We start from the raw sequence: 25,152 nt of genomic DNA, 5'->3' as shown, positions 1-25,152 counted from the left end.
ACCTTTCGGCCAAATTACCTTAAATGCAAATGGTGTCATCACAACTTCACTTGAGATCCTCGATTTTTCCCACAGATGTCAATGTACACATTTACATAAGTGTCAAGTCTTAATGGGAGCCCTGGCCTAACCGTTTTCAACTAACTTACCTGTGCAAACTGGGCGGGGTTATAGAACGTCACGCCTCCAGAGGGTGGAGCTCCCTGGGGAGGAGGCTGCGGAGTCGGGGGCACCTGGAAGGAATAGATGCAGGAGTTACCATGGTAACTAGGCAGTGAGGCAAGGCAATAATCCCCTTTCCTCCATGGCTACAGAGAGGACAATCTGTGACCACAGTGTTGTCGTGTTCATTAGGGCACACAATGTAAAAGTTTTGCAATGAAAAGCAAAAATGAGCATTTATTGTTGGACAAGTACAGGTAATGTTTGGTACCTAATGAACATGACCCAGGATTTTCTCTTCTGGGTTAATGATGTAACTATGGGAACAGGCCAGGGGGAGGAGCAAGTCTCCAGCTTGTCTCTAGTTTGTAATCAAAGGTATTTTTATCCGTTTTTGTGATATACACTGAACAAAAATATAAATGCAACATGCAATAATTTCAAAGATTTAATTTATGGATTTCACATGACTGGGAACACAGATTAAAAAAAGTTTTAAAGTAGGGGCGTGGCTCAGATAAAGTCGGTATCTGGTGTGACCACAATTTGCCTCATGCAGCGCAGCACATCTCCTTCGCATAGAGTTGATCAGGCTGTTGATTGTGGCCTGTGGAATGTTGTCCCACTCTCAAATGGCTGTGTGAAGTTGTTGCATATTGGCGGATGCTGGAAAACACTTTCGTATGCGTCAATCCAGAGAATCCCAAATATGCTCAATTTGTGACATGTCTGGTGATTACGCAGGCCACGGAAGAACGGACATTTTCAGCTTCCAGGAATTGTGTACAGATCCTTGTGACATGCTGAAACATGAGGTGATGGTGGCAGATGAATGTCACGACAATGGGCCTCAGGATCTCATCACGGTATCTCTGCATTCAAATTGACATCGATAAAATGCAATTGTGTTTGTTGTCCATAGCTTACGCCTGCTCATACCATAACCCCACCTTGGGGCACTCTGTTCACAACGTTGACATCAGCAAACCGCTCGCCCACAAGACGCCATACACGCTTTCTGCCATCTGCCCAGTACAGTTGAAACTGGTATTCATCCATGAAGAGCACGTCTCCAGCTTGCCAGTGGCTATTGAAAGTGACCCTTTGCCCTCTGAAGTTGGTTACAATACAGACCTGCAGTCAGGTTAAGACCCTGGTGAGGACGATGAGCACGCAGATGAGCTTCCCTGAGACGGTTTCTGACAGTTAGTGCAGAAGTTCTTTGGTTGTGCAAACCTACAGTTTTATCAGCTGTCCGGGTGGCTGGTCTTATTACAATCCTGATGGTGAAAAAGCCAGATGTGGAGGTCCTGGGCTGGCGCGGTTACACGTGGTCTGCAGTTTTGAGGCCAGGTGGACGTACTACCAAATGATCTAAAACGACATTGAGGCAGCATATAGTAGAGAAATTAACATTCAATTATCTGGCAACAGCTCTGGTGGGCATTCCTGCAGTCAGCATGCCAATTTCACACTCCCTTTGCTGTGTGACAAAACTGTACATTTTAAAGTGGCCTTTTATTGTCCCCAGCACAAGGTGCACCTGTGTAATGACCATGCTGTTTGATCAGCTTCTTGATATGCCACACCTGTTAGGTGGATGGATTATCTTGGCAAAAGAGAAATGATCACTAACAGGGATGTGCACACCTTTTGAGAGAAATCAGCTTTTTGTGCATATGGAACGTTTCTGGGATCCTTCAGCTCATAAAACATGGAACCAACACTTTACATGTTGCGTTTATATTTTTGTTCAGTGTAGTATCTTAACATTTCAAAATTGAGTCAGAGACACCATCAGAACAGCTCTAATTGGCTGCATTCTCCTCCAAATCTGAGGGATGTTGATTACCTCCAATCGGTTGAAAGTTAGCTAGCATGCTAGTGGGTGAGAGTGGTGCTTGAGACAGCCAGGGGGATACAGCTGATGGAATGTTAAGCAGCAAGGCAGTGAGATGGGGGATGTGGTGAGGGTGTGGGGGGCGATTGAGGCCCAGCTAGAGGTACCTGGTTTATATGCGGACTCAATTCAAGTGATAAAGAACTCATTGAGCTAGAACGCGACAGCTAAAGATGGCAGGGGAGGGAAATAAACACGGACAAACACAAAACCACAGAATTATTTCATCATCCCGTGCATGGATTAGATCAAGAACTGCATCCACTCCCAGTTTAATATAATCTCCTCAAAAGCAGATTTAAATCAAAATATCGACAATAAGGTTTGATTTCTGATGTTAAGATGCACAATCTTAGGGAGAGGATCCATAATTAGAAAATGTGAGTCTTTTACATGTCATCCTGCCCAGGTGTTAGCATGGTATGAGGCCCACACAGGAAAATAAAGGCTGGAAGTTGAAACATGCTCCCACAAACAAACACGCACGTACCAACCATCACTCAACCAAGCTAGATGACTGTTAAAAGTGGAAGGTAATCAATGGGGGCATGAGGGTTTATGATAGAGTAGCAGGGGTACTACAGTCCTCTAGGAGGATCGAGGTGCTTCTACCTCTCCTGACGGGGACCCAGCGGCAATAGGGGGCCCCACTGGACCGGGCGGTAACAATGTTGGGTTGAACATCTGGACAGATCAAACATCTTAATTCAGTTCGGCAGATATTGAATTGGTGTGTCTAATCTGATGGTCTTATGTTGTGAAATCTATTATACACAACTATAACCATCACTGGGAGTGTAATACGGTACCTGTGGCACAGCACTGGGGTTAGGGTCGCTCTGTTCCTGGTTCCCTCCTGTCTCTGGGACATTACCCACCATGGGCTGCTGTTCCTCTGGAGTCAGACAGGAGAGAACACATTACAATACAAATACTGTACACACACCGGTATCAAAACAACACGCAAACAAACTAATATTCCCAACCCAGTCACATTCAAAGACCTATGATGACCATCGCTAGAGTACATTGATAAATTTATTCAAAAGGTTAGCATACCTGCCCCAGGCACAAACAGGTTGGCTGGCATGGGCATGGGAGCCAACGGGGCAAAGAAGTCTGACGGGGCAGGTGCCGATCCACCGGGCTTGGCACGGGGTCCACCTGGGTTCAGGACATCCACGTAGCGGCTCTTTGTACCTGAGATGGGTGAGAACATATATATTTTTTAATCTGCTAAAAAAATCCCCCAGAAAATCTGACGTGCCAAAATGACAAGCACTATTAGTGTGGTTCCTAGAGGTTTGCAGCGGTTTCAAGTGCAATGTGACATGTATCATTATTTTCCTTCACATTCCCGAAAGCCAGGATCATGCACCTGCCTCTATTTCCCTCTACAATGCTCACAAGCCATGCAGGACTTGCTAGAACTGGGAGTGTGACAAACACACCTGGCTAATTCAAAGCATACTCCCTTCAGACAATATCCTAGTTGCCAAGTATGAGCAGGGAGTGATGCGCTCCCATAGCAGTCAATGAAACCTGATACACTGGTCATGTGAGCAGCAGCACAAGTGAAATGTAGCTGCAAGAGTTTTGCAGCACTGCATTGAATCTAAAACCTGTATCAGCTAAAAACCCACAATGAGGGGCTGCTTACGTTATGCCAACACGTGTAAATCTCACCTGCTCTCCTGGAGAACATGTTGACAGGCGGCCCACCAGTAGGGGGACCTCCAGGACCCCCTTGTCCCGGTATGGGTCCCAGCATTTTAGGGAAGCCCGAGGGAGGAGGAGGAGGGGGCTTGTACTGGTTACACAGACACAAACACACATCAATACTTTGTTATTAGGATCAAAGATATCTCTGTGTTAGTATGATAAACCAAAATACTGTATTAATACAGATGGTCATACACGTGCTAGGATATTAATATAAACCTCTTATTATGAGGACTAAGAATGTACATTTTGGGAAATGTTGCTGCCGACTAACCGACCCTCATTAAACAGTCACATTTTTTCCAAACAGTAATTTGATGTGATCAACAGAAAATACTATGCATGCGGACGTTGTTGATTAAGAGCATGATGGAAGCATGCAACAATAGCACGCCTATTGTCTTCCAGTCAAAACGCTATATAGTCTATTATTCAACATGCAACTCCTGTAATGAAGCAGCTAATAAAACCATTTCAAACATTTACCAAAATGCAATTTGTGGGAAAACACTGTTCTGAACAGAGCACCTAATGCGAGCGGTTCCGTATGTGACAGAGATGAAAACACTGTTCTGAACAGAGCACCTAATGCGAGCGGTTCCGTATGTGACAGAGATGAAAACACTGTTCTGAACAGAGCACCTAATGCGAGCGGTTCCGTATGTGACAGATGAAAACACTGTTCTGAACAGAGCACCTAATGCGAGCGGTTCCGTATGTGACAGAGATGAAAACACTGTTCTGAACAGAGCGGTTCCGTATGTGACAGAGATGAAAACACTGTTCTAAACAGAGCACCTAATGCGAGCGGTTCCGTATGTGACAGAGATGAAAACACTGTTCTAAACAGAGCACCTAATGCGAGCGGTTCCGTATGTGACAGATGAAAACACTGTTCTGAACAGAGCACCTAATGCGAGCGGTTCCGTATGTGACAGAGATGAAAACACTGTTCTAAACAGAGCACCTAATGCGAGCGGGTCCGTATGTAACAGAGATGAAAACACTGTTCTGAACAGAGCACCTAATGCGAGCGGTTCCGTATGTGACAGAGATGAAAACACTGTTCTGAACAGAGCACCTAATGCGAGCGGTTCCGTATGTGACAGATGAAAACACTGTTCTGAACAGAGCACCTAATGCGAGCGGTTCCGTATGTGACAGAGATGAAAACACTGTTCTAAACAGAGCACCTAATGCGAGCGGTTCCGATTGTGACAGAGATGAAAACACTGTTCTAAACAGAGCACCTAATGCGAGCGGTTCCGTATGTGACAGATGAAAACACTGTTTTGAACAGAGCACCTAATGCGAGCGGTTCCGTATGTGACAGAGATGAAAACACTGTTCTAAACAGAGCACCTAATGCGAGCGGTTCCGTATGTGACAGAGATGAAAACACTGTTCTGAACAGAGCACCTAATGCGAGCGGTTCCGTATGTGACAGAGATGAAAACACTGTTCTGAACAGAGCACCTAATGCGAGCGGTTCCGTATGTGACAGAGATGAAAACACTGTTCTGAACAGAGCACCTAATGCGAGCGGTTCCGTATGTGACAGAGATGAAAACACTGTTCTAAACAGAGCACCTAATGCGAGCGGTTCCGTATGTGACAGAGATGAAAACACTGTTCTGAACAGAGCACCTAATGCGAGCGGTTCCGTATGTGACAGAGATGAAAACACTGTTCTGAACAGAGCACCTAATGCGAGCGGTTCCGTATGTGACAGAGATGAAAACACTGTTCTGAACAGAGCACCTAATGCGAGCGGTTCCGTATGTGACAGAGATGAAAACACTGTTCTAAACAGAGCACCTAATGCGAGCGGTTCCGTATGTGACAGAGATGAAAACACTGTTCTGAACAGAGCGGTTCCGTATGTGACAGAGATGAAAACACTGTTCTAAACAGAGCACCTAATGCGAGCGGTTCCGTATGTGACAGAGATGAAAACACTGTTCTGAACAGAGCACCTAATGCGAGCGGTTCCGTATGTGACAGAGATGAAAATCTGTTAGAAACTTAGAAAAAGCTGGATTCTAAAGATGCAACAACTAGGTCGTGTTGCTAATACAACCAGGATTGTGCCATTGGCATGTAGAAGTCTAACTTTTTGATTGATGGATTTTGGCTAGGCTACTTTGAAGCAAGGTAAGACATGCTTCATTATTTGAAGTAAAGTAAAATAGGTTTCAAACAACTATACTGCCTCAAACTCACATTGCAAAGTTTAACATGTGATTGCATTTCGAATTGTTATTTGTTGCGCAGTGACTGGGCTTATAAATGCATACATTTTACTCCAGTACCAGCTTTTTGAGGAGCTGCTGTTGAGCTGTCTGACAGGAGATAGGCTATTCTGCTCTTCAAACTAGGCTCTGTAGCTGTACGTGTATGATAAATAAGATACATGAAGACTAACAGAAAATACATGCTGCAATTTAAACCATTAATTTATGCAAATTAACCTATAGACCGATAAGCATGACCGGTCTAATTAAGTTTTGCCAGCTACCGATTAACAGATACCCGTTAACATCCCTAATGAGGACTAAAAAAACAACAATACATATAGGCATGCTAATCATAATGGCTGGAACGCACGCACACAAAAAACTAACCTCCTCCTCTGGCTCATCCAAGTTCACCCATTTCTGTTTCTTCTCGTCCCAGACAATCTGACAGAACAGACCAGTCAACTGAAGATACTCATCAGCTCCAATACACACACATACTGACCACACTGCCATGTATAAACTGTGAGCTTTTACAGACAGGACTCAGTAGAGTAGTAAGGAAGAGCATGTACAAAAATGACTGGAAAACAAGGAGTGTCGAAGAGTTGACTTACAGATTTGTTTTTGTCATCCGGAAGGTGGGCTTCATTCTTCCCCTTCCTATAGAGCCAGTTGAGCCAACCGCCACCCCCACCCCCCCCTCCCTGAGAGAGAGAGAGAAAAATAAAATCAGAAATGGTTACAGAATTATTTATATATATGTGTGTGTGTGTGTGTGTGTGTGTGTGTGTGTGTGTGTGTGTGTGTGTGTGTGTGTGTGTGTGTGTGTGGGTGTAAGAGCTGAAATGATAAACTGAAAATAACCAACAACCACTAATCAAAGACATTTAGCTGATATCAATAATTACTATAAGTAGCCTATATAAAAAATGAGCTATTCTGCTAACGGGACAATTGATAGCTACAAAATACAAGTAGCCTTGCATGAGCCTTGGCTTATACCAGCCGGAACGGCACATAGACTCCTGCCCCATCTCCTGTTTCTGTAGCGTGAGTCAGCTTGGTGTACAAGTACACCCTCTGGACAGGACGCTAGTCTATCACAGGGCCGAACCCACAATCTATCTCCTTAATGCTGAACTCACAACATTCCAATCGCAGGATGGACACTAACCACATGGCCATTTGGGTAATAATAAAAAGTAACTGCGGTGTGTGTGGGATTGTGTGTGAAAGGGACACAATACGTAGTGTGTGTGTCTACATAACCTTTTTAGGTGAGTCCTTCTTGGCCTGCTCAGGGATGGAGGGTGGAGGCGGAGAGGACTGCTTGGCTGCCGAGTTGCTCCTCTCTCGTCCTCCGGAGTGTGTGGAAGATTCCGACATGGTGCGGGAGCGGCGACCTGGAGGCTGCTGCAGACAAAACAGAGCCAGTCAGACAAACACATGCACACACACTGCCAAAGGTAACAGTGATCTGGCACACACCCTACCATTTGCATTGAGGACTGTGAAGTAGTCCTGGATCTTCTTCCTGGGCCCTGTGCAAACAAGACAAGAGTTAGTGGTATCAGCATATCTCCTCAAACTATTCCAACAAGGCTGAATGCACGTAACACACACCATGTGAGCCATTTGGTCATAGAAGTCCATCTGAGGCGTGAAGGTGTTCCTCTGTGGAGAGGTGGACATGGGAGGAGGCTGTAGTTCCGGTGGACCCGTTGGCTGATAATTGTCAGAGGGCATCTTTTGTGGCTGCTGCATTTGCGGGGGCATCATCTGTTGCTGATGCTGTGGTGGCGCCATCTGCTGGTGCTGGGCTCCAGGAAACATGTCCTTTTTGTCCGGTTGGGGCTGCTGGGGTTGGTAAGGTTGTACAAAGCCAGAGCCTTGGGGAGGGAACCCTGATAAAGGGATCTGGCCAGGTGGTCCAGGGAGACTGGGGGGTACTGGGTAGAACTGGACCCCCTCGTTGGGGTGTGGCGGCTGGGAGTCCATTCCGTCCTGGAGGATAGTTGGGGGAGCTAGATGGGAGGAGAAGGTTTGTGTGTTTAGTGGTGGCTGCTTATATTTGTGAATTGCTATGGGACATTGGTCATTGCATTGATTAGGAGTCAACAAGTTCTAAAACATACATGAACAAACACACCTATCGTGTTACACGGTGGGCTTGTTGCTTACCTGGAGGCATCAGCTGCACACCTTGTTGAGGTGGTCCGGGCATGAGTGATGTCATCAGAGGGTTGTCAGAGGTGTGGCCAACCATGTCCAGAGGGTGGGCATATGGCTCAGGCGGGCTGGTCTGGTCTAACTCAGAATTGGGGGTGCTGCAGTCATACTGCTGAGGAGTAGCCCTGTCTGCATTGTATACAATCACTCCAGTCTATGGGGGGAAAAAATAACAGCCCGGTCAGTTACAGACACACCTACAACAACAGGCTTCTCATTAATAAAACACACACCCTCATCTGTCCATCCAGCTGTCTCAGATTAATCAGCCACTCTGGCTCGTTGAAGAGCTCCTGATCTGCCTTCTCCTTCAGTTGTGGATCGAAGAATCGCATCTTCTCAGACATCTACAATTAACAGCAGACCAGACATTCAAAATTCTCACACATAGTAACAATCAGCACCTAAGAGATAGGTATGTGAGAGTGAGTGAGAGAGACTGCGTGTATGAATGAGTGTGTGCGCGTGCGCACGCGTGTTTGTATTTGTGTGCAAGTATGAGTGAGTAAGTACATGTGTGTTGACAGTGCCCTTGTGTGCGTGTTGTGAGAGCGATTATATGTGGGTGTGTGTGTGCGCACATGTGTGTGTCTACCTGCATCAGCTGACTGGTGAACACAGGAGAGTGGTAGGACGGCTGCATGAGCACGCTCCTGGAGATAACCTCACAGTAATGGAAGGCCTGAGCACACAGCCCGGCCTCGGCCAGGCGACACGCATAGATCAGCTTGAACACCTAGAGGGAGACGGGAGGAAGAAAGGTCAAAGGTCATGATAGCCGATTTCATCGCACAGAGGCCAGGCACATTCACTTACATTAGGAGTGAAGAGGAAATTCAGCATCTCTTGGAGGTCAGTGGAAGTTGATCAAAATGTTTATTTAATGATAAAACCAATGTGTTTCAGCCTTTCACATCAGGGTTTTACTTAAATTCGGAGAACAGGGATCAGACGGCACTACTCATAGAAATAGAATGACTAGAAGACATTTCTATGCAGCTACTGCCATGCTATACAGCAGTACTAGATGATCATTCAGTCCATTTCTGTAAGATCATAGGGGGAAAGCTTCAGGAGGTATGTATGGCGTGTGCTCAAGTTCAGATGTGTGTGTGTGTGTGTGTACTCACCTGGAAGTTGGGCAGGGAGCAGGGCTGGGAACCTAGAGACTGGGCATACTCATATGCCTCCGTCCTCTGGATCGCTTCGTTAGACGCAAACTGGAAGAACGACAGACTAGCAAGAAAGAGGTCATTAAAGCCTTTGTATGGCATATGCATGAATGTTCATATGCCTGTGAGTTTGTTCCACAGTGTGGCAGCAAAAACAGAGGTGTGTGAGAAAACTGGACTGTCCGTGTCCAAATATCCATACCTGCATTCTGGGTATGTGAAAAAAGATGGTTTTACATTGTGAAATGTCAAAAATTGAGTATGTGTTAAATGCCAGGATGTCATACTCATTTCAGCTATTCCATCTAGTAGAATTCGCTGTGCACCATTGAGGAAGGGAATAGTCTTTTGAGCCTCAAATGTGTTTGACAACAGCTGATAATCAGCTGAGGGGACGCGCTCTTCCCAAATTAACGAATGGCGGGAATCAAGGCAATATGTAGTATGTAGTCTGATTACTACAGAGTAAGCAGTTTAAGTAGTAGGCAAGACATTTCCACAATGGCCAACAAGTGAGAAAGGGACAGAGCAGCAGATGTCTAACCTGTGGTTTGAGCCGATTAGAACCATCTTGGTGCTCTTTTTGGTGAACACCCCCAAACCAACCTGGGCCATCAGGTAACAGAAGTGGGCCGCATCGGTTAGCCCCTTGGAAGCTGTAACACACGTCAATCGACTGTTGAAAAGAGCCTGCCTGACTGTACTTCAAATTCAACTCAATTTATGAATATCACAGACCTTTGTTCTGACTGTTTTCGGTCAGGATTGCAGCAGGTAGTAATATTGCATTTATTATCATAATATATAGTTTGTCATCAACATCATAACCATTAGTGATGGGTGGGGAAAAACGATAGTTACATATTGCAATATTACTATGACCAATATCATATAGATACTTTGACTCCAAGTATTGATTTATAAAAAGTTAGCGTTAGCTAGCGCTAGTCGGATGTACCTGCGTCAATAAGCTGGTATTTTTCATCCTATAACTTGGTCTCCATCTTTACAAAAAAATTGTAGTACGCCAACATGTTTTCAGCACGTTTTATTTTCATGACTGATCAAAACTAGTTTATTATGGCTCGTCTCTGTAGCAGACATATAGTGAGCAACATGTTTGGAACATCAAATCACAAAATCAAATGGCAACAATGGAGGCTCCTCAGAAGAGGAAGGAGAGGACCATTCTAAGAGAAATAAAAAGTGAAACATTAAAAAGTTATTAAATTCACTATACTACCAAAAGTATGTGGACAGCTGCTCGTCGAACATCTCATTCCAAAACCATGGAATCGGTCACTCATTTGCTGCTATAACAGCCTCCCACTGGGAAGGCTTTCCACTAGATGTTGGAATATTGCTGCGGGGACTGGCTTCAATTCAGCTACGAGTTCATTAGTGAGGTCGGGCACTGATGTTGGCCGATTAGGCCTGGCTCGCAGTCAGCGTTCCAAATCATAGCAAAGGTGTTTGATGGGGTTAGACATCGCTTTGTGCACAGGGGCATTATCATGATGAAACAGGAAGGGGCCTTGCCCAAACTGTTGCTACGAAGTTCAGAATATCATTGTATACTGTAGTGTTAGGATTTCCCTTCACTGGAACTAAGGGGCCTAGCCTGAACCATGAAAAAAAAACAGCCCCAGAACATTATTCCTCCTCCTTTACAGTTGGCACTATGCATTGGGCAGGTAGTGTTCTCCTAGCATCCACCAAACCCAGATTTGTCTGTCAGACTGCCAGATGAAGTGTGATTCATCCATTCCGAGAACGCATTTCCACTGCTCAAGTCCCCAATGACGGCGAGCTTTACACCACTCCAGCCGACGTTTGGCATTGCACATGGTGAACTTATGCTTGTGTGCGGCTGCTCGGCCATGGAAACCCATTGCTTGAAGCTTCCGATGAACAGTTCTGGTGCTGACGTTGCTTCCAGAGATAGTTTGGAACTCGGCTGTGAATGTTGCAACCGGAGACAGGCGATTTTTACGCGTTACGCGCTTCAGCACTCGGCGGTCCCGGTCTTTGAGCATGTCTGGCCTACCACTTCGCAGCTGAGATGTCGTTGTTCCTAGACATTTCCGCCTCACAATAACAGCACTTACAGTTGACCGGAGCAGTTCTAGCAGGGCAGTGATTTTTTTGCTAATTTAAATATATTTACATACAGTGGGGGAAAAAAGTATTTAGTCAGCCACCAGTTGTGTAAGTTCACCCACTTAAAAAGATGAGGCCTGTAATTTATCATAGGTACACTTCAACTATGAGACAAAATGGAGAAAAAAAAAGTTTTTCCTCCAGAAAAATCACATTGTAGGATTTTTAATGAATTTATTTGCAAATTATGGTGGAAAATAAGTATTTGGTCACCTACAAACAAGCAAGATTTCTGCCTCTCACAGACCTGTAACATCTTCTTTAAGAGGCTCCTCTGTCCTCCACTTGTTATCCATATAAAAAGACACCTGTCCACAACCTCAAACAGTCACACTCCAAACTCCACTATGGCCAAGACCAAAGAGCTGTCAAAGGACACCAAAAACAAAATTGTAGACCTGCACCAGGCTGGGAAGACTGAATCTGCAATAGGTAAGCAGCTTGGTTAGAAGAAATTAACTGTGGGAGCAATTATTAGGAAATGGAAGCCATACAAACCACTGATAATCTCCCTCGATCTCACCCCGTGGGGTCAAAATGATCACAAGGTGAGCAAAACGGTGAGCAAAAATCCCAGAACCACACGGGGGGGACCTAGTGAATGACCTGCAGAGAGCTGGGACCAAAGTAACAAAGCCTACCATCAGTAACACACTACACAGCCAGGGAATAAAATCTTGCAGTGCCAGACGTGTCCCCCTGCTCAAGCCAGTACATGTCCAGGCCCGTCTGAAGTTTGCTAGAGAGCATTTGGATGATCCAAAATATTACTTTTTGGTAAAACTCAACTCGTCGTGTTTTGAGGACAAAGAATGCTGAGTTGCATCAAAAGAACACCATACCTACTGTGAAGCATGGGGGTCGAAACATCATGCTTTGGGGCTGTTTTTCTGCAAAGGGACCAGGACGACTGATCCGTGTAAAGGAAAGAATGAATGGGGCCATGTATCGTGAGATTTTGAGTGAAAACCTCCTTCCATCAGAAAGGTAATTGAAGATGAAACATGGCTGGGTCTTTCAGCATGACAATGATCCCAAACACACCGCCCGGGCAACGAAGGCATTTCAAGGTCCTGGAGTGGACTAGCCAGTCTCCAGATCTCAACCCCATAGAAAATCTTTGGAGGGAGTTGAAAGTCCGTGTTGCCCAGCAACAGCCCCAAAACATCACTGCTCTAGAGGAGATCTGCATGGAGGAATGGGCCAAAATACCAGCAACAGTGTGTGAAAACCTTGTCGAGACTTACAGACAACGTTTGACCTCTGTTATTTACCCTTTGTTGGCAATGACAAAGTATTGAGATAAACTTTTGTTATTGACCAAATACTTATTTTCCACCATAATTTGCAAATAAATTCATAAAAAATCCTACAATGTGATTTTTCTGGTTTTTTTTCTTCTAATTTTGTCTGTCATAGTTGAAGTGTACCTATGATGAAAATTACAGGCCTCTCATTTTTAAGTGGGAGAACTTGCACAATTGGTGGCTGACTTTTTGCCCCACTGTATGTATTCAGATCTTTTACTCAGTACTTTGTTGAAGCACTTTTTGCATTGATTAGCCTTGAGTCTTCTTAGGGTATGACGCTACAAGCTTGGCATACCTGTATTTGGGCAGTTTCTCCCATTCTTCTCTGCAGATCCTTTCAAGCTCTGTCAGGTTGGATGGGGATATATATAGAAGATCGGTGAAAAATCCAGCTACGAACTGGTCCGTTTGTTACAACTTGGGGAAGCTCATGGGAGAAGGTGGCCACATTACCATAACGCTGTTTATATAATAGCCTCAGATATGAGGTTTACATCTAATTGTTGTATAAGATGAATGAGTATGATATTGTTTACACAATTTTACAATGTGATTTTGGACTGTTTAATGAAGGAAAACTCAAAAAGGGAATTGGAGTTAACTAAATCAGAGGTCCGCCCCTGAGCCCAGTTAGGGTCAGGCGTCCTGGGACAGCCCTTTTCTGCAATTCCGAATAAAACCCAACTTTGAGAAATGATCACCAGACCATGTTTTTCTCTATAAGGAGAGAACAAAGGTTGTCGACCATTGCTGAATATTTTAACTATACCACGTGATTAAACTCTTACACTATCGATACTGACAGAATAAGAACAAGTCTTTGATATCAATTACTAGTCTGCAGCTAGGAATTCTGTATCATTGAATGCGAGGAAAGACAACCGCCGAAACATTCATCTATAACAAATGAATGAATGTCACTTTGAACTATCCCCTCTAACCAAGACAGAGAGAGAGCGAGAGAGGTCGCGATGCTGGTTTAGCCCACTAGGGCACATTCCCCTATCATTTCTTGTAACCACATTTACCTTGTTTGTTTATGCATTTCTGTGAATTACTTAGTTAGTAATAAATAAATGATTTAAGACAATTGATGTATGGCTGACTCATAGTGAAGACTGGGTTCGTGCAGATAACCAACAATTTACGACGTTTGGAATGAGACTAACGTGAGGTAAAGTAAATAATGCATTAATTCGAAGACTAATTGATCAGATAAAATATCTGAAAAGTTATTTTAGGAAATGATAACTTTGTAATCTGAATATTTTTCCTTGGTGCCCCGACTTCCTAGTTAATTACAGTTACATGATTAATCAGTTGATCGCGTAATACTAATTACAGAGAATCTTTGATAAAAACTATAAGTCTTCAATTTAATGATAGTAAAGACATGACACGTGTTAACCCTCAAGGCTGCAGGCCCAGACAGCATCCCTAGCCGCGCCCTCAGAGCATGCGCAGACCAGCTGGCTGGAGTGTTTACGGACATATTCAATCTCTCCCTATCCCAGTCTGCTGTCCCTACTTGCTTCAAGATGGCCACCATTGTTCCTGTACTCAAGAAAGCAAAAGTAACTGAACTAAATGACTATCGCCCCGTAGCACTCACTTCTGACATCATGATGTGCTTTGAGAGGTTAGTCAAGGATCATTTCACCTCTACCTTACCTGACACCCTAGATCCACTTCAATTTGCTTACCGCCCCAATAGATCCACAGATGATGCAATCGCACTGCCCTATTCATAGGCTAGGTTGTAGCAACCTCATGATGGGTATAGGGCAAATTAGAGTATCATGTAGTAACCTAAATCTATCGTTGTTACATTAGGCTGGGTGAATGGAATAAGAATGACAGTCATCCAAATTATGCTGTAATAGAAATAAGTCCATGCTTATAAAATGAATAAATAATCGCCCTCCCTAAGCTTAAAAACAGCACTGACCACCACTGAATCGCAATACATGTAGAACCATGAGGATCGCTATACATATTGTACCGGCACCTAAGTATCGTGACCATATCCTAAGGACCCTAGCAATTCCCAGCCCTAATAACCATCATAATTATCATGATGATGATGGTCATGGTTGATGACAAACTATTATATACTATGATGATAAATCTTAATCTTATATTCATGATAGGGAACATTTCAATGACTTTTACTTGTCAGCGCACAAGAGTTCAGCAACAAACATCCTCCATACATCCTATGCATGTAATGTGATTAAGGACCAGAGTTTCTCCTGAAACTTCTGGCCCACAAATGTGTCCTTTGATGTCTCACCCAGAGTGTCTCCCATGGTGGTGATGGTACGTGTGTCCAGGTCCAAAGTGTGGGTCAGGTTGGACAGCACCATGGCCAGATGGGGGCGCCAGTCGCCCCACTTCTCATCCCCACAGCACTGCAGAGACACACACTTATGTAACTTTTACAGTATAGTGCTGACCCCAAATTAACTTTCTTGATCCGTTCTTCAATAAGTGCAGTTCAGTATTGAACAGCCAACTTTAAATGTCACATTGCTGAAAGATCACTTTTTTATTACTTGAAAATGTTCATTAAGCCACAAGAACAATTTCATTTTAAACATTTAATGTTAAAGGTCCAATGCAGCCATTTTAATCTAATATCATATCTGGGTAACAATTAAGTAACTTACTATGATTGTTTTCAATTGAAATGGTCAAAAACAAACAAAAATATAGGTTAGCAAAGAGCAATTTATTGTGCAAGAATTTTGCTAGGCTTGTGAGTGGGGAAGGGAAAACTGAAATCTAAGAGGTTTGGAATTCTCTCTTATTGGTCTATTAACCAATTTACCACCTGGTGATGTCACCAGGCAAGCCAACACTTCATCCCACCAAAACAGAATGAACTTTCAGGCAACCTTTTCAACAAGCTATTACACTAAAAGGGCATTGTCATAATTTCCCCGATTTCACAGTATTACTCCAACCTTATAGTGTGGAAATATATATTAAACACAAGACAATATCATTTTTGAGATTGGGCCTTTAAATGTAAATTCCTGTTTAAATTAATAACGAATTAAATACATTTAAATACATTTTTAAAAATCCTCTGTTCTTTTTGATGAAAAAAATAAAAAATACTCTCTCAAAATGTAATTTCTGAACAAGACAGCAGTGTGGTTCTGTTATCAAAATAGAAAATGTATCACAGGGTCATACTCACAGTGGCTGAGGCGGGCATCCTCCCAGACATCAGTTGGTACACTGTCTGCAGAGGGTCGTTGATGGGCAGACTGTTCGCAAACCTGACCACCCGAAGAAAAAAGGATCACAAGTTTAATCTTTTTCAGTCAATACATTCACCTCTTTTTTGGATAGCTAACGTCTTCTGGCCTCCTGACTAATTCTGCTATTGTGTGTTTTTTCTACGTTGAGCAACTTTTTGGAACATACAATGCCTTCAGAGTATTCTTACCCCTTGACTTATTCCACATTTTGCTGTGTTACAACCTGAATTCAAAATGGATTGAATATATTTTCTCGTCCCCTATCTACACACAATATTCCATAACGACAGAGAGAAAAAACATTTGTACATTTATTGAAAACAAAATACAGAAATAAACTAAATGACCAAAAGCTTGTGGACACCTGCTGGTCCAACATCTCATTCCAAAATCATGGGTATTAATATGGAGTTGGTACCCCCTTTGCTGCTATAACAGCCTCCACCCTTTTGGGGAGGACTTTCCACTAGATGTTGGAACATTGTTGTGGGGACCGGCTCCTATTCAGCCACAAGAGCATTAGTGAGGTCAGGCACTAGCTCGCAGTCAGTGTTCCAATTCATCCGAAAGGTGTTCGATGGGGTGGAGGCCAGGGCTCTGTGCAGGCCAGTCAAGTTCTTCCACACCGATCCTGACAAACCATTTCTGTATGGACCTCGCTTTGTGCACGGGGGCATTGTCATGCTGAAACAGGAAAGCGCCTTCCCCAAACTGATGCCACAAAGTTGGAAGCACAGAATGCCATTGTATACTGTAGAGTTAAGATTTCCCTTCACTGGAACTAAGGGGCCTAGCCCGAACCATGAAAACAACAGCCCCAGACCATTATTACTCCTCCATCAAACTTTACAGTTGGCATTATGCATTGGGCATGTAGCATTCTCCTGCCATCTGCCAAACCCATATTCATCTGCCGGACTGCCAGATGCTGAAGCATGATTCATCACTCCCGAGAATGCGCTTCCACTGCTCCCGAGTCCAATGGCGGCGAGCTTTACACCACTCCAGCCAAAGCTTGGCATTGCATTAGGCGATCATAGGCTTTTGTGCGGCTTCTCGGCTATGGAAACCCATTTCATGAAGTTCCCAACAAACAGTTAATGTGCTGATGTTGCTTCCAGAGGTAGTTTGGAACTCGGTTGTGAATGTTGCAACTGAGGACAGAGGATTTTTACACGCTTTGTGCTTTAGCACTCAGCGGTCCTGTTCTGTGAGCTTGTGTGACCTACCACCAGACAGCTGAGCCGTTGTTGCTCCTAGACGTTTCCACTCCACAATAACAGCACTTACAGTTGACCGCGGCAGCTATAGCAGGGAAGATATTTGACGAACTGACTTGTTGGAAAGGTGGCATCCTATGAAGGTGCCTCGTTGAAGGTCACTGAGCTTTCCAGTAAGGTCAAGCTACTGTCAATGTTTGTCTTAAATAGTACCCGCAAAACACCAGTCTCAATGTCAACAATGAAGAGGAGACTCCGGGATGCTGGCCTTCTAGGCAGAGTTGCAAAGAAAAACCATTCTCTGTCCAGTGTCTGTTCTTTTGCCCATCTTAATCTTCTCTTTTTTATTGGCCAGTCTGAGATATGGCTTTTTCTTTGCAACTCTGCCTAGAAGGACAGCATCCCGGAGTCGCCTCTTCACCGTTGACATTGTGACTGGTGTTTTGCGGGTACTATTTAATGAAGCTGCCAGTTGAGGAGTTGTGAGGCGACTGTCTCTCAAACTAGACACTAATCTACTTGTCCTCTTGCTCAGTTGTGCACTGGGGCCTCCCACTCTTTCTATTCTGGTTAGGGCCAGTTTGTGCTGTTCTGTGAAGGGAGTAGTACACAGCGTTGTACGAGATCTTTAGTTTCTTGGCAATTTCTCGCATGGAATAGCCTTCATTTCTCAGAACAAGAATAGACTGATTAGTTTCAGAAGAAAGTGATTTGATTCAGGCCATTTTGAGCCTGTGATCAAACCCACAAATACTGATGCTCCAGATACTCAACTAGTCTAAAGGCCAGTTTTATTGCTGCTTTAATCAGAACAGTTTTCAGCTCTGCTAACAATTGCAAAATTATTTTCTAATGATCAATTAGACTTATAACCTTGGATTAGCTAACAACATGCCATTGGAACACAGGAGTGATGGTTGCTGATAAATGGGCCTTTGTATGCCTATGTAGATATTCCATAAAAGATCTGCAGTGTTCCAGCTACAATAGTAATTTAAAACAATAACAATGTCTACATTGTATTTCTGATCAATTTGATGTCATTTTAAAATTGACAATTTGTTGTTGCTTTTCTTTCAAAAACAAGGACATTTCTAATTGACCCCAAACCTTTGAAAGGTAGTGTATATTTTCAAAGAAGCATGGATCATAATTATTTTGCCTGTATAGGTTAACAAGCCATATCTGTTTATGGTCCAATAACATATTTAAAATCATCCATCTACCTTCAGGATATGTTTGCACATTTGATACAAATGTATGTTAATTAATATCACCCCCTTTGCCCATGGTGGTTGAATTGGAACAGAGATGAGGTAGTCATTCAAAAATAGTGCTAAACACTCTTATTGCACACAGAGTGAGTCAATGCATCTTATTATGTGAATTGTTAAGCAAATGTTTACTCCTGAACTTATTTAGGCTTGCCATTGTTGGATTCGGGGCACACTTTGAACATTGTTATACGCATAAGCATAGTATATAAAACTGTTTTTTATGTCAGAGGTTAATGGTTCTCTGTAGAAAGACCGATGGCTTTGGAATGTGTTGGGTGGACGGGAGGAAGTAACAGGATTGCTATAGGGGAAGCGGATGGACATCTGTGGATTTGGCAAAGGATGGGTTGAGGTCAGGTCAAATCCCCTGAAGGGAGAAAGTATGGTTTATTATCCTCTTCCTGTCAAACCATAAGATTTAAGGATTGGCGAGAAGGAGGAGTGCATAAAGTGGAGTATATATATTTGTAGCATCTTTGTCTGAATACAGCTGTGTCGACCCTTTGGGAAAAATTGAACTTGGTAAAGCTTCTCGTGTCCGTGAGTTATTTACTCTAAAATATTAGAACCTAACACCATAAAGGGGTTGAATACTTCAACGAGTCGCCAGCACTGGATTCTATGCTTACCCCAGACAAGGAAAATGGAGGCGTGTTGAGCCATGAGCAGCCTTTCAAAGCATTTCATAGCTACAGATGTGAGTGCTACGGGGCGATAGTCATTTAGACAGGTTACCTTTGCGTTCTTGGGCACAGGGCCTATAGTGGTCTGCTTGAAACATGTAGGTATTACAGACTGGGTCAGGAAGAGGTTGAAAATGGCAGTGAAGACACTTGCCAGCACATGCTCTGAGTAAGTATCCTGGTAATCCGTCTGGCCCTGCAGCCTGTTTAAAAGGTCTTATTCACATTAGCTATAGAGAGAGTGATCACACAGTTGTCTGGAACAGCTGGTGCTTTCACGCATGGTTCAGTGTTACTTGCCTCGAAGCGGGCATAGAAGGTAATTTTCTAGTCGGGTAGGCTCGCGTCACTGGGCAGCTCGTGGCTGGGATTCCCTTTGTAATCCGTGATAGTTTGTAATAAGATGGGATCTCAGTCGTAGCGATGCTTTGCCTGTTTGATGGTTCGTCGAAGGGCGTAGCAGGATTTGTTTTAAGAGTCCAGTGTCCCGCTCCTTGAAAGCAGCAGCTTTTGTTAAAATATAAAATGAAGAGCTATTTGGTTATTTTCACCAGGTAAGCTAGTTGAGAACAAGTTCTCATTCACAACTGTGACCTGGCCAAGATAAAGCAAAGCAGTGTGACACAAACACAGTTACACGGGCGGCAGGGTAGCCTAGTGGTTAGAGCGTTGGACTAGTAACCGAAAGGTTGCAAGTTCGAATCCCCGAGCTGACAAGGTACAAATCTGTTGTTCTGCCCCTGAACAGGCAGTTAACCCACTGTTCCTAGGCCGTCATTGAAAATAAGAATTTGTTGTTAACTGACTTGCCTGGTTAAATAACGGTAAAATATAAAATTAAATAAAACACATGGAATAAAACAAACGTACAGCCAATAACACAATAGAAAAGTCTATATACAGTGTGTGCAAATGAAATAAGATTAGGGAGGTAAGGCAATAAATAGGCAGTAGTGGCGAAATAATTACAATTTCGCAAATCAACACTGGAGTGATAGATGTGCACAAGATGAATGTGCGTGCAAGTGGAGATACTGGGTTGCAAAGGAGCATTTTATTTTTACAAAAATTAAAAAGTAGTTGGATGGGCTATTTACAGATGGGCTATGTACAGGTGCAATGATCTGTAAGCTGTTCTGATAGCTGATGCTTAAAGTTAGTTAGTGAGATATGAGTCTCCAGCTTCAGTGATTTTTGCAATTCGTTCCAGTCATTGGCAGCAAAGAACTGGAAGGCGGCCAAAATAGGAATTGGCTTTGGGGGTGACCAGTGAAATACACTTGCTGGAGCGAGTGCTATGGGTGGGTGCTGCTATGGTGAGCTTAGATAAGGCAGGGTTTTACCGAGCAACGACTTATAGATGACCTGGAGCCAGTGGGTTTGGCGACGAATATGAAGTGAGGGCCAGCCAACAAGAGCATACAGGTCATAGTGGTGGGTAGTATATGGGGCTTTGGTGACGAAAAGGATGGCACTGTGATAGCAAACTGGATGCAGTCTGAGTGTTGGAGGCTATTTCGTAAATGACGTCGCCAAAGTCAAGGATCGGTAGGATAGTCAGTTTTACGAGGGTATGTTTGGCAGCATGAGTGAAGAATGCTTTGTTGCGAAATCGGAAACCGATTCTAGATTTAAGTTTGGATTGGAGATGTTTGATGCAAGTCTGGAAGGAGAGTTTACAGTCTAACCAGACACCTAGGTATTTGTAGTTGTCCACATATTCTAAGTCAGAACCATCCAGAGTAGTGATGCTAGCCAGGCGGGCAGGTGAGGGCAGCTATCGGTTGAAGAGCATGCATTGAGTTTTACTTGGATTTAAGAGCAGTTGGAAGCCACGGAAGGAGAGTCGTCAGTGGAGAGGTGGATCAGAGAATCACCAGCCGCAAGAACGACATCATTGATGTATACAGAGAAAAGAGTCGGCCCAAGAATTGAAACCTGTGGCACCCCCATCGAGACTGCCAGAGGTCCGGACAACGGGCCCTCCGATTTGACACACTGAACTCTGTCTGAGAAGTAGTTGGTGAACCAGGCGAGGCAGTCATTTGAGAAACTAAGGCGGTTGAGTCTGCCGATAAGAATACTGTGATTGACAGAGTCGAAAGCCTTGGCCAGGTCGATGAATACAGCTGCACAGTATTGTCTTTTGTCGATGGCGATTATGATATTGTTTAGGACCTTGAGCGTGGCTGAGGTGCAACCATGACAAGCTCGGAAACCAGATTGCATAATGGAGAAGGTACGGTGGGATTCTAAATGGTCAGTGATCTGTTTGTTAACTTGGCTTGCGAAGACCTTAGACCTATGTCTTTCTAACAGTTTTTGTCTAGAGTGTCTCCCCCTTTGAAGAGTGGGATGACCGCGGCAGCTTTTCAATCTTTGGGGATCTCAAACCATAAGAAAGAGGTTGAACAGGCTGGTAATAGGGGTTGCAACAATTGCGGCGGATCATTTTTAGAAAGAGAGGATGCAAATTGTCTAGCCCAGCTGATTTGTAGGGGTCCATATTTTACAGCTCTTTCAGAACATCAGCTATCTGGATTTGGGTGAAGGAGAAATGGGGAGGTTTGGGCAAGTTGCTGTGGCGGGTGCAGAGCTGTTGACTGGGGTAGGGGTAGCCAGGTGGAAAGCATGGCCAACCGTAGAACAATGCTTCCTGAAATTCTCAATAATCATAGATTCATCAGTGGTGACAGCATTTCCTAGCCTCGGTGCAGTGGGCAGCTGGGAGAAGGTGCTCTTATTCTCCATGGACTTTACAGTGTCCCAGAACATTTTGGAGTTTTTGCTACAGGATGCAAATTTCAGCTTGAAAAAGCTAGCCTTTGCTTTCCTAACTGCCTGTGTATATTGGTTCCTAACTTCCCTGAAAAGGTGCATATCGCGGGGGTTATTCAATGCTAATGCAGTAACGCCACAGGATGTTTTTGTGCTGGTCAAGGGCAGTCAGGTCTGGAGTGAACCAAGGGCTATATCTGTTCCTGGTTCTACATTTTTATTATGGGGCATGCTTATTTAAGATGGTGAGGAAAGCACTTTTAAAGAATAACCAGGCATCCTCTACTGACGGAATGAGGCCAATATCTTTCCAGGATACCCGGGCCAGGCTGATTAGAAAGGCCTGCTGAAGCTCCTTGTGAATTTGGATTTGTGAATTGAACACGCGAACAAAAAGGAGGTATTTGAACATACATGATGGACTTTATCGAACAAAACAAACATTTATTCCTGGGAGTGCATTCTGATGAAGATCATCGAAGGTAAGTGAAAATGTATAATGCTATTTCTGACTAATGTTGACCACCCAAATATGGCAGATATCTTTTTGGCTGCTTTCTTGTCTGAACGCTAGACAGATTATTGCATGGTTTGATTTTTCCGTAAAGTTTTTTTGAAGTCTGACACAGCGGTTGCATTAAGGAGAAGTATCTCTAATTCAATGTATAACAGTTGTATTTTCATCAACATTTCTAATGAGTATTTCTGTAAATAGATGTGGCTCTCTGCACAATCACCGCATGTTTTAGAACTACTGAACGTAACGCGCCAATGTAAAATTCAAATTTAATATAAATACGCACTTTATCGAACAAAACATACATGTATTGTGTAACATGAAGTCCTATGAGTGTCGTCTGATGAAGATCAAAGGTTAGTGATTCATTTTCTCTCTATTTCTGCTTTTTGTGACTCCTCTTTGGCTGAAAAAATGACAGTTTTTCTGTGACTAGGTGCTGACCTAACAATCATATGGTGTGCTTTCGCTGTAAAGCCTTTTTGAAATCAGACACTGTGGTGGGATTAACTAGTTTATCTTTAAAATGGTGTATAATACTTGTATGTTTGAGGAATTTTAATTATGAGATTTGTTGAATTTGCCTGCACTTTCACTGGCTGTTGTCAAATAGATCCCGTTAATGGGATTTCAGCCGTAAAATGTTAATCTACAACTCTACCAAAAGGACAAGACTATACCAAAAGGAGCATTGGCTACACGGCTGGAAATGGTTAAACTGAGACTATCGATCCTTACAGAATAAGAGCAAATCTTAGACAAGAATTACTAGTCCGCAGCTAGAAATGACAAACCTGGAACGAGAATACAGACAACCGCCGAAACATCTATTCTATGAAAACATTTTTGAACGTACTCTGAAATATCCATTCTAACCACCTACAACCACGAAAGACAGGCTGACCTTTTCTTTGTATCATTGTTAGTAACCAATATCTACTGTTTGTTATGTATCACATTTAATGATAGTAAAGACACGACACTGTTGCCTAGTCACTTTACCCCTACCTAAATGTACATATCTACCTCAATTACCTCATACCCGTGCACATCAACTCAGTACTCGTACCCCGTGTATACACTGCATTTGGAAAATATTCAGACCCCTTGAATTTGTGAGATTACAGCCTTATTCTAAAATTGATTAACCTCTGCCTAAAGCCAGGGAAAATGCAGAGCGCCAAATTCAAATAAATTACTATAAAAATCAAACCTTCATTAAAGCACACATGCAAGATAGCAAATTAAAGCTACACTTGTGTATCCAGCCAACATGTCAGATTTCAAAAAGGCTTTTCGGCGAAAGCAAACGATGCTATTATCTGAGGATAGCACCCCCGTAAACAAAAAGAGAACCCATATTTCACCCATGCAGGCGCGTCACAAAACGCAGAAATAAAAATCTAATTCATGCCTTACCTTTGACGAGCTTCTTTTGTTGGCACTCCAATATGTCCCATAAACATCACAAATGGTCCTTTTGTTCGATTAATTCCGTCAATATATATCCAAAATGTCCATTTATTTGGCACGTTTGATCCAGAAAAGCACCGGTTCGAACTTGCGCAACGTGACTACAAAATATCTCAAAAGTTACCTGTAAACTTTGCCAAACTACTTTTGTAATACAACTTTAGGTATTTAACGTAAATAATCGATAAAATTGAAGACGGGATGATCTGTGTTCAATACAGGAGCAAAACAAACTGTAGCTAGCTTTCTGGTCACGCGCCTTTAAGAGTACACTTCAAGTGACCCTCGTTCAAGATGGCCGTACTTCTTCATTACAAAAATAAATAACCTCGACCAATTTCTAAAGACTGTTGACATCCAGTGGAAGCGATAGGAACTGCAATAAGGTCCCTTAAAAATCTGGATTCCCAATGAAAACACATTGAAAAGAGTAACCTTAACAACAAAAAATCTGAATGGTTTGTCTCTGGGTTTCACCTGCTACATATGTTCTGTTATACTCACAGACATGATTCAAACAGTTCTAGAAACTTCAGTGTGTTTTCTATCCAAATCTACTAATAAATGCTGGGGATGAGTAGCAGGCAGTTGAATTTAGGTATGCATTTCATCCGGACGTGAAAATACTGCCCCGTCACCAAGATGTTAAATCAATCTACACAGAAAACCCCAAAATGACAGAGCAAAAACAGGTTTTAGAATTTTTTTAGCAAAATTTGGTAAAAATAAAAAACAGATACTTTACATAAGTATTCAGATCCTTTGCTATAAGACTCAAAATTGAGCTCCGGTGTATCCTGCTTCCATTGATCATCCTTGAGATGTTTCAACAACTTGATTGGACTCTACCTGTGGTAGATTCAATTGATTGCACATGATTTAGAAAGGCACACACACACCTGTCTATATAAAGAACCACAGTTGACAAATGCACGTCAGAGCCAAAACCAAGCTATGAGGTCAAAGGAATTGTCTGTTGAGCTCCTGAGATAAGATCGTGTCTTGGCTGATCTGGGCGAAGGTGATGGGAGAACCTTCCA

General features: G+C 43.2%; 1 protein-coding gene across 10 annotated transcripts in view; it reads right to left on the bottom strand.

Annotated features, from left to right (window-relative positions):
* sec16a (SEC16 homolog A, endoplasmic reticulum export factor) overlaps positions 1 to 25,152 on the bottom strand; it is a 69,541-nt gene that overhangs the window by 2,524 nt on the left and 41,865 nt on the right. For 4 of the 10 annotated variants that reach the window (XM_031803026.1, XM_031803027.1, XM_031803022.1 and 1 more), the window contains 18 exons: positions 16,101 to 16,182; positions 15,189 to 15,306; positions 9,970 to 10,081; positions 9,384 to 9,489; positions 8,849 to 8,989; positions 8,487 to 8,600; positions 8,206 to 8,407; positions 7,648 to 8,048; positions 7,518 to 7,565; positions 7,294 to 7,437; positions 6,639 to 6,728; positions 6,409 to 6,465; positions 3,749 to 3,872; positions 3,122 to 3,262; positions 2,872 to 2,957; positions 2,675 to 2,746; positions 2,170 to 2,229; positions 150 to 233 (listed from right to left, as the gene is read on the bottom strand). In XM_031803026.1, coding sequence (XP_031658886.1) covers positions 150 to 233; positions 2,170 to 2,229; positions 2,675 to 2,746; positions 2,872 to 2,957; positions 3,122 to 3,262; positions 3,749 to 3,872; positions 6,409 to 6,465; positions 6,639 to 6,728; positions 7,294 to 7,437; positions 7,518 to 7,565; positions 7,648 to 8,048; positions 8,206 to 8,407; positions 8,487 to 8,600; positions 8,849 to 8,989; positions 9,384 to 9,489; positions 9,970 to 10,081; positions 15,189 to 15,306; positions 16,101 to 16,182 — 2,182 coding nt within the window. The remainder of the gene's footprint in view (positions 1 to 149; positions 234 to 2,169; positions 2,230 to 2,674; positions 2,747 to 2,871; positions 2,958 to 3,121; positions 3,263 to 3,748; positions 3,873 to 6,408; positions 6,466 to 6,638; positions 6,729 to 7,293; positions 7,438 to 7,517; positions 7,566 to 7,647; positions 8,049 to 8,205; positions 8,408 to 8,486; positions 8,601 to 8,848; positions 8,990 to 9,383; positions 9,490 to 9,969; positions 10,082 to 15,188; positions 15,307 to 16,100; positions 16,183 to 25,152) is intronic. The other 6 variants (XM_031803031.1, XM_031803029.1, XM_031803023.1 and 3 more) reach the window with 5 other exon arrangements.

The sequence above is a fragment of the Oncorhynchus kisutch genome, linkage group LG23 (assembly GCF_002021735.2).
Source record: "Oncorhynchus kisutch isolate 150728-3 linkage group LG23, Okis_V2, whole genome shotgun sequence".
In the NCBI taxonomy this organism is placed as follows: domain Eukaryota; kingdom Metazoa; phylum Chordata; class Actinopteri; order Salmoniformes; family Salmonidae; genus Oncorhynchus; species Oncorhynchus kisutch.
This window is presented reverse-complemented; position numbering and strand designations above follow the sequence as displayed.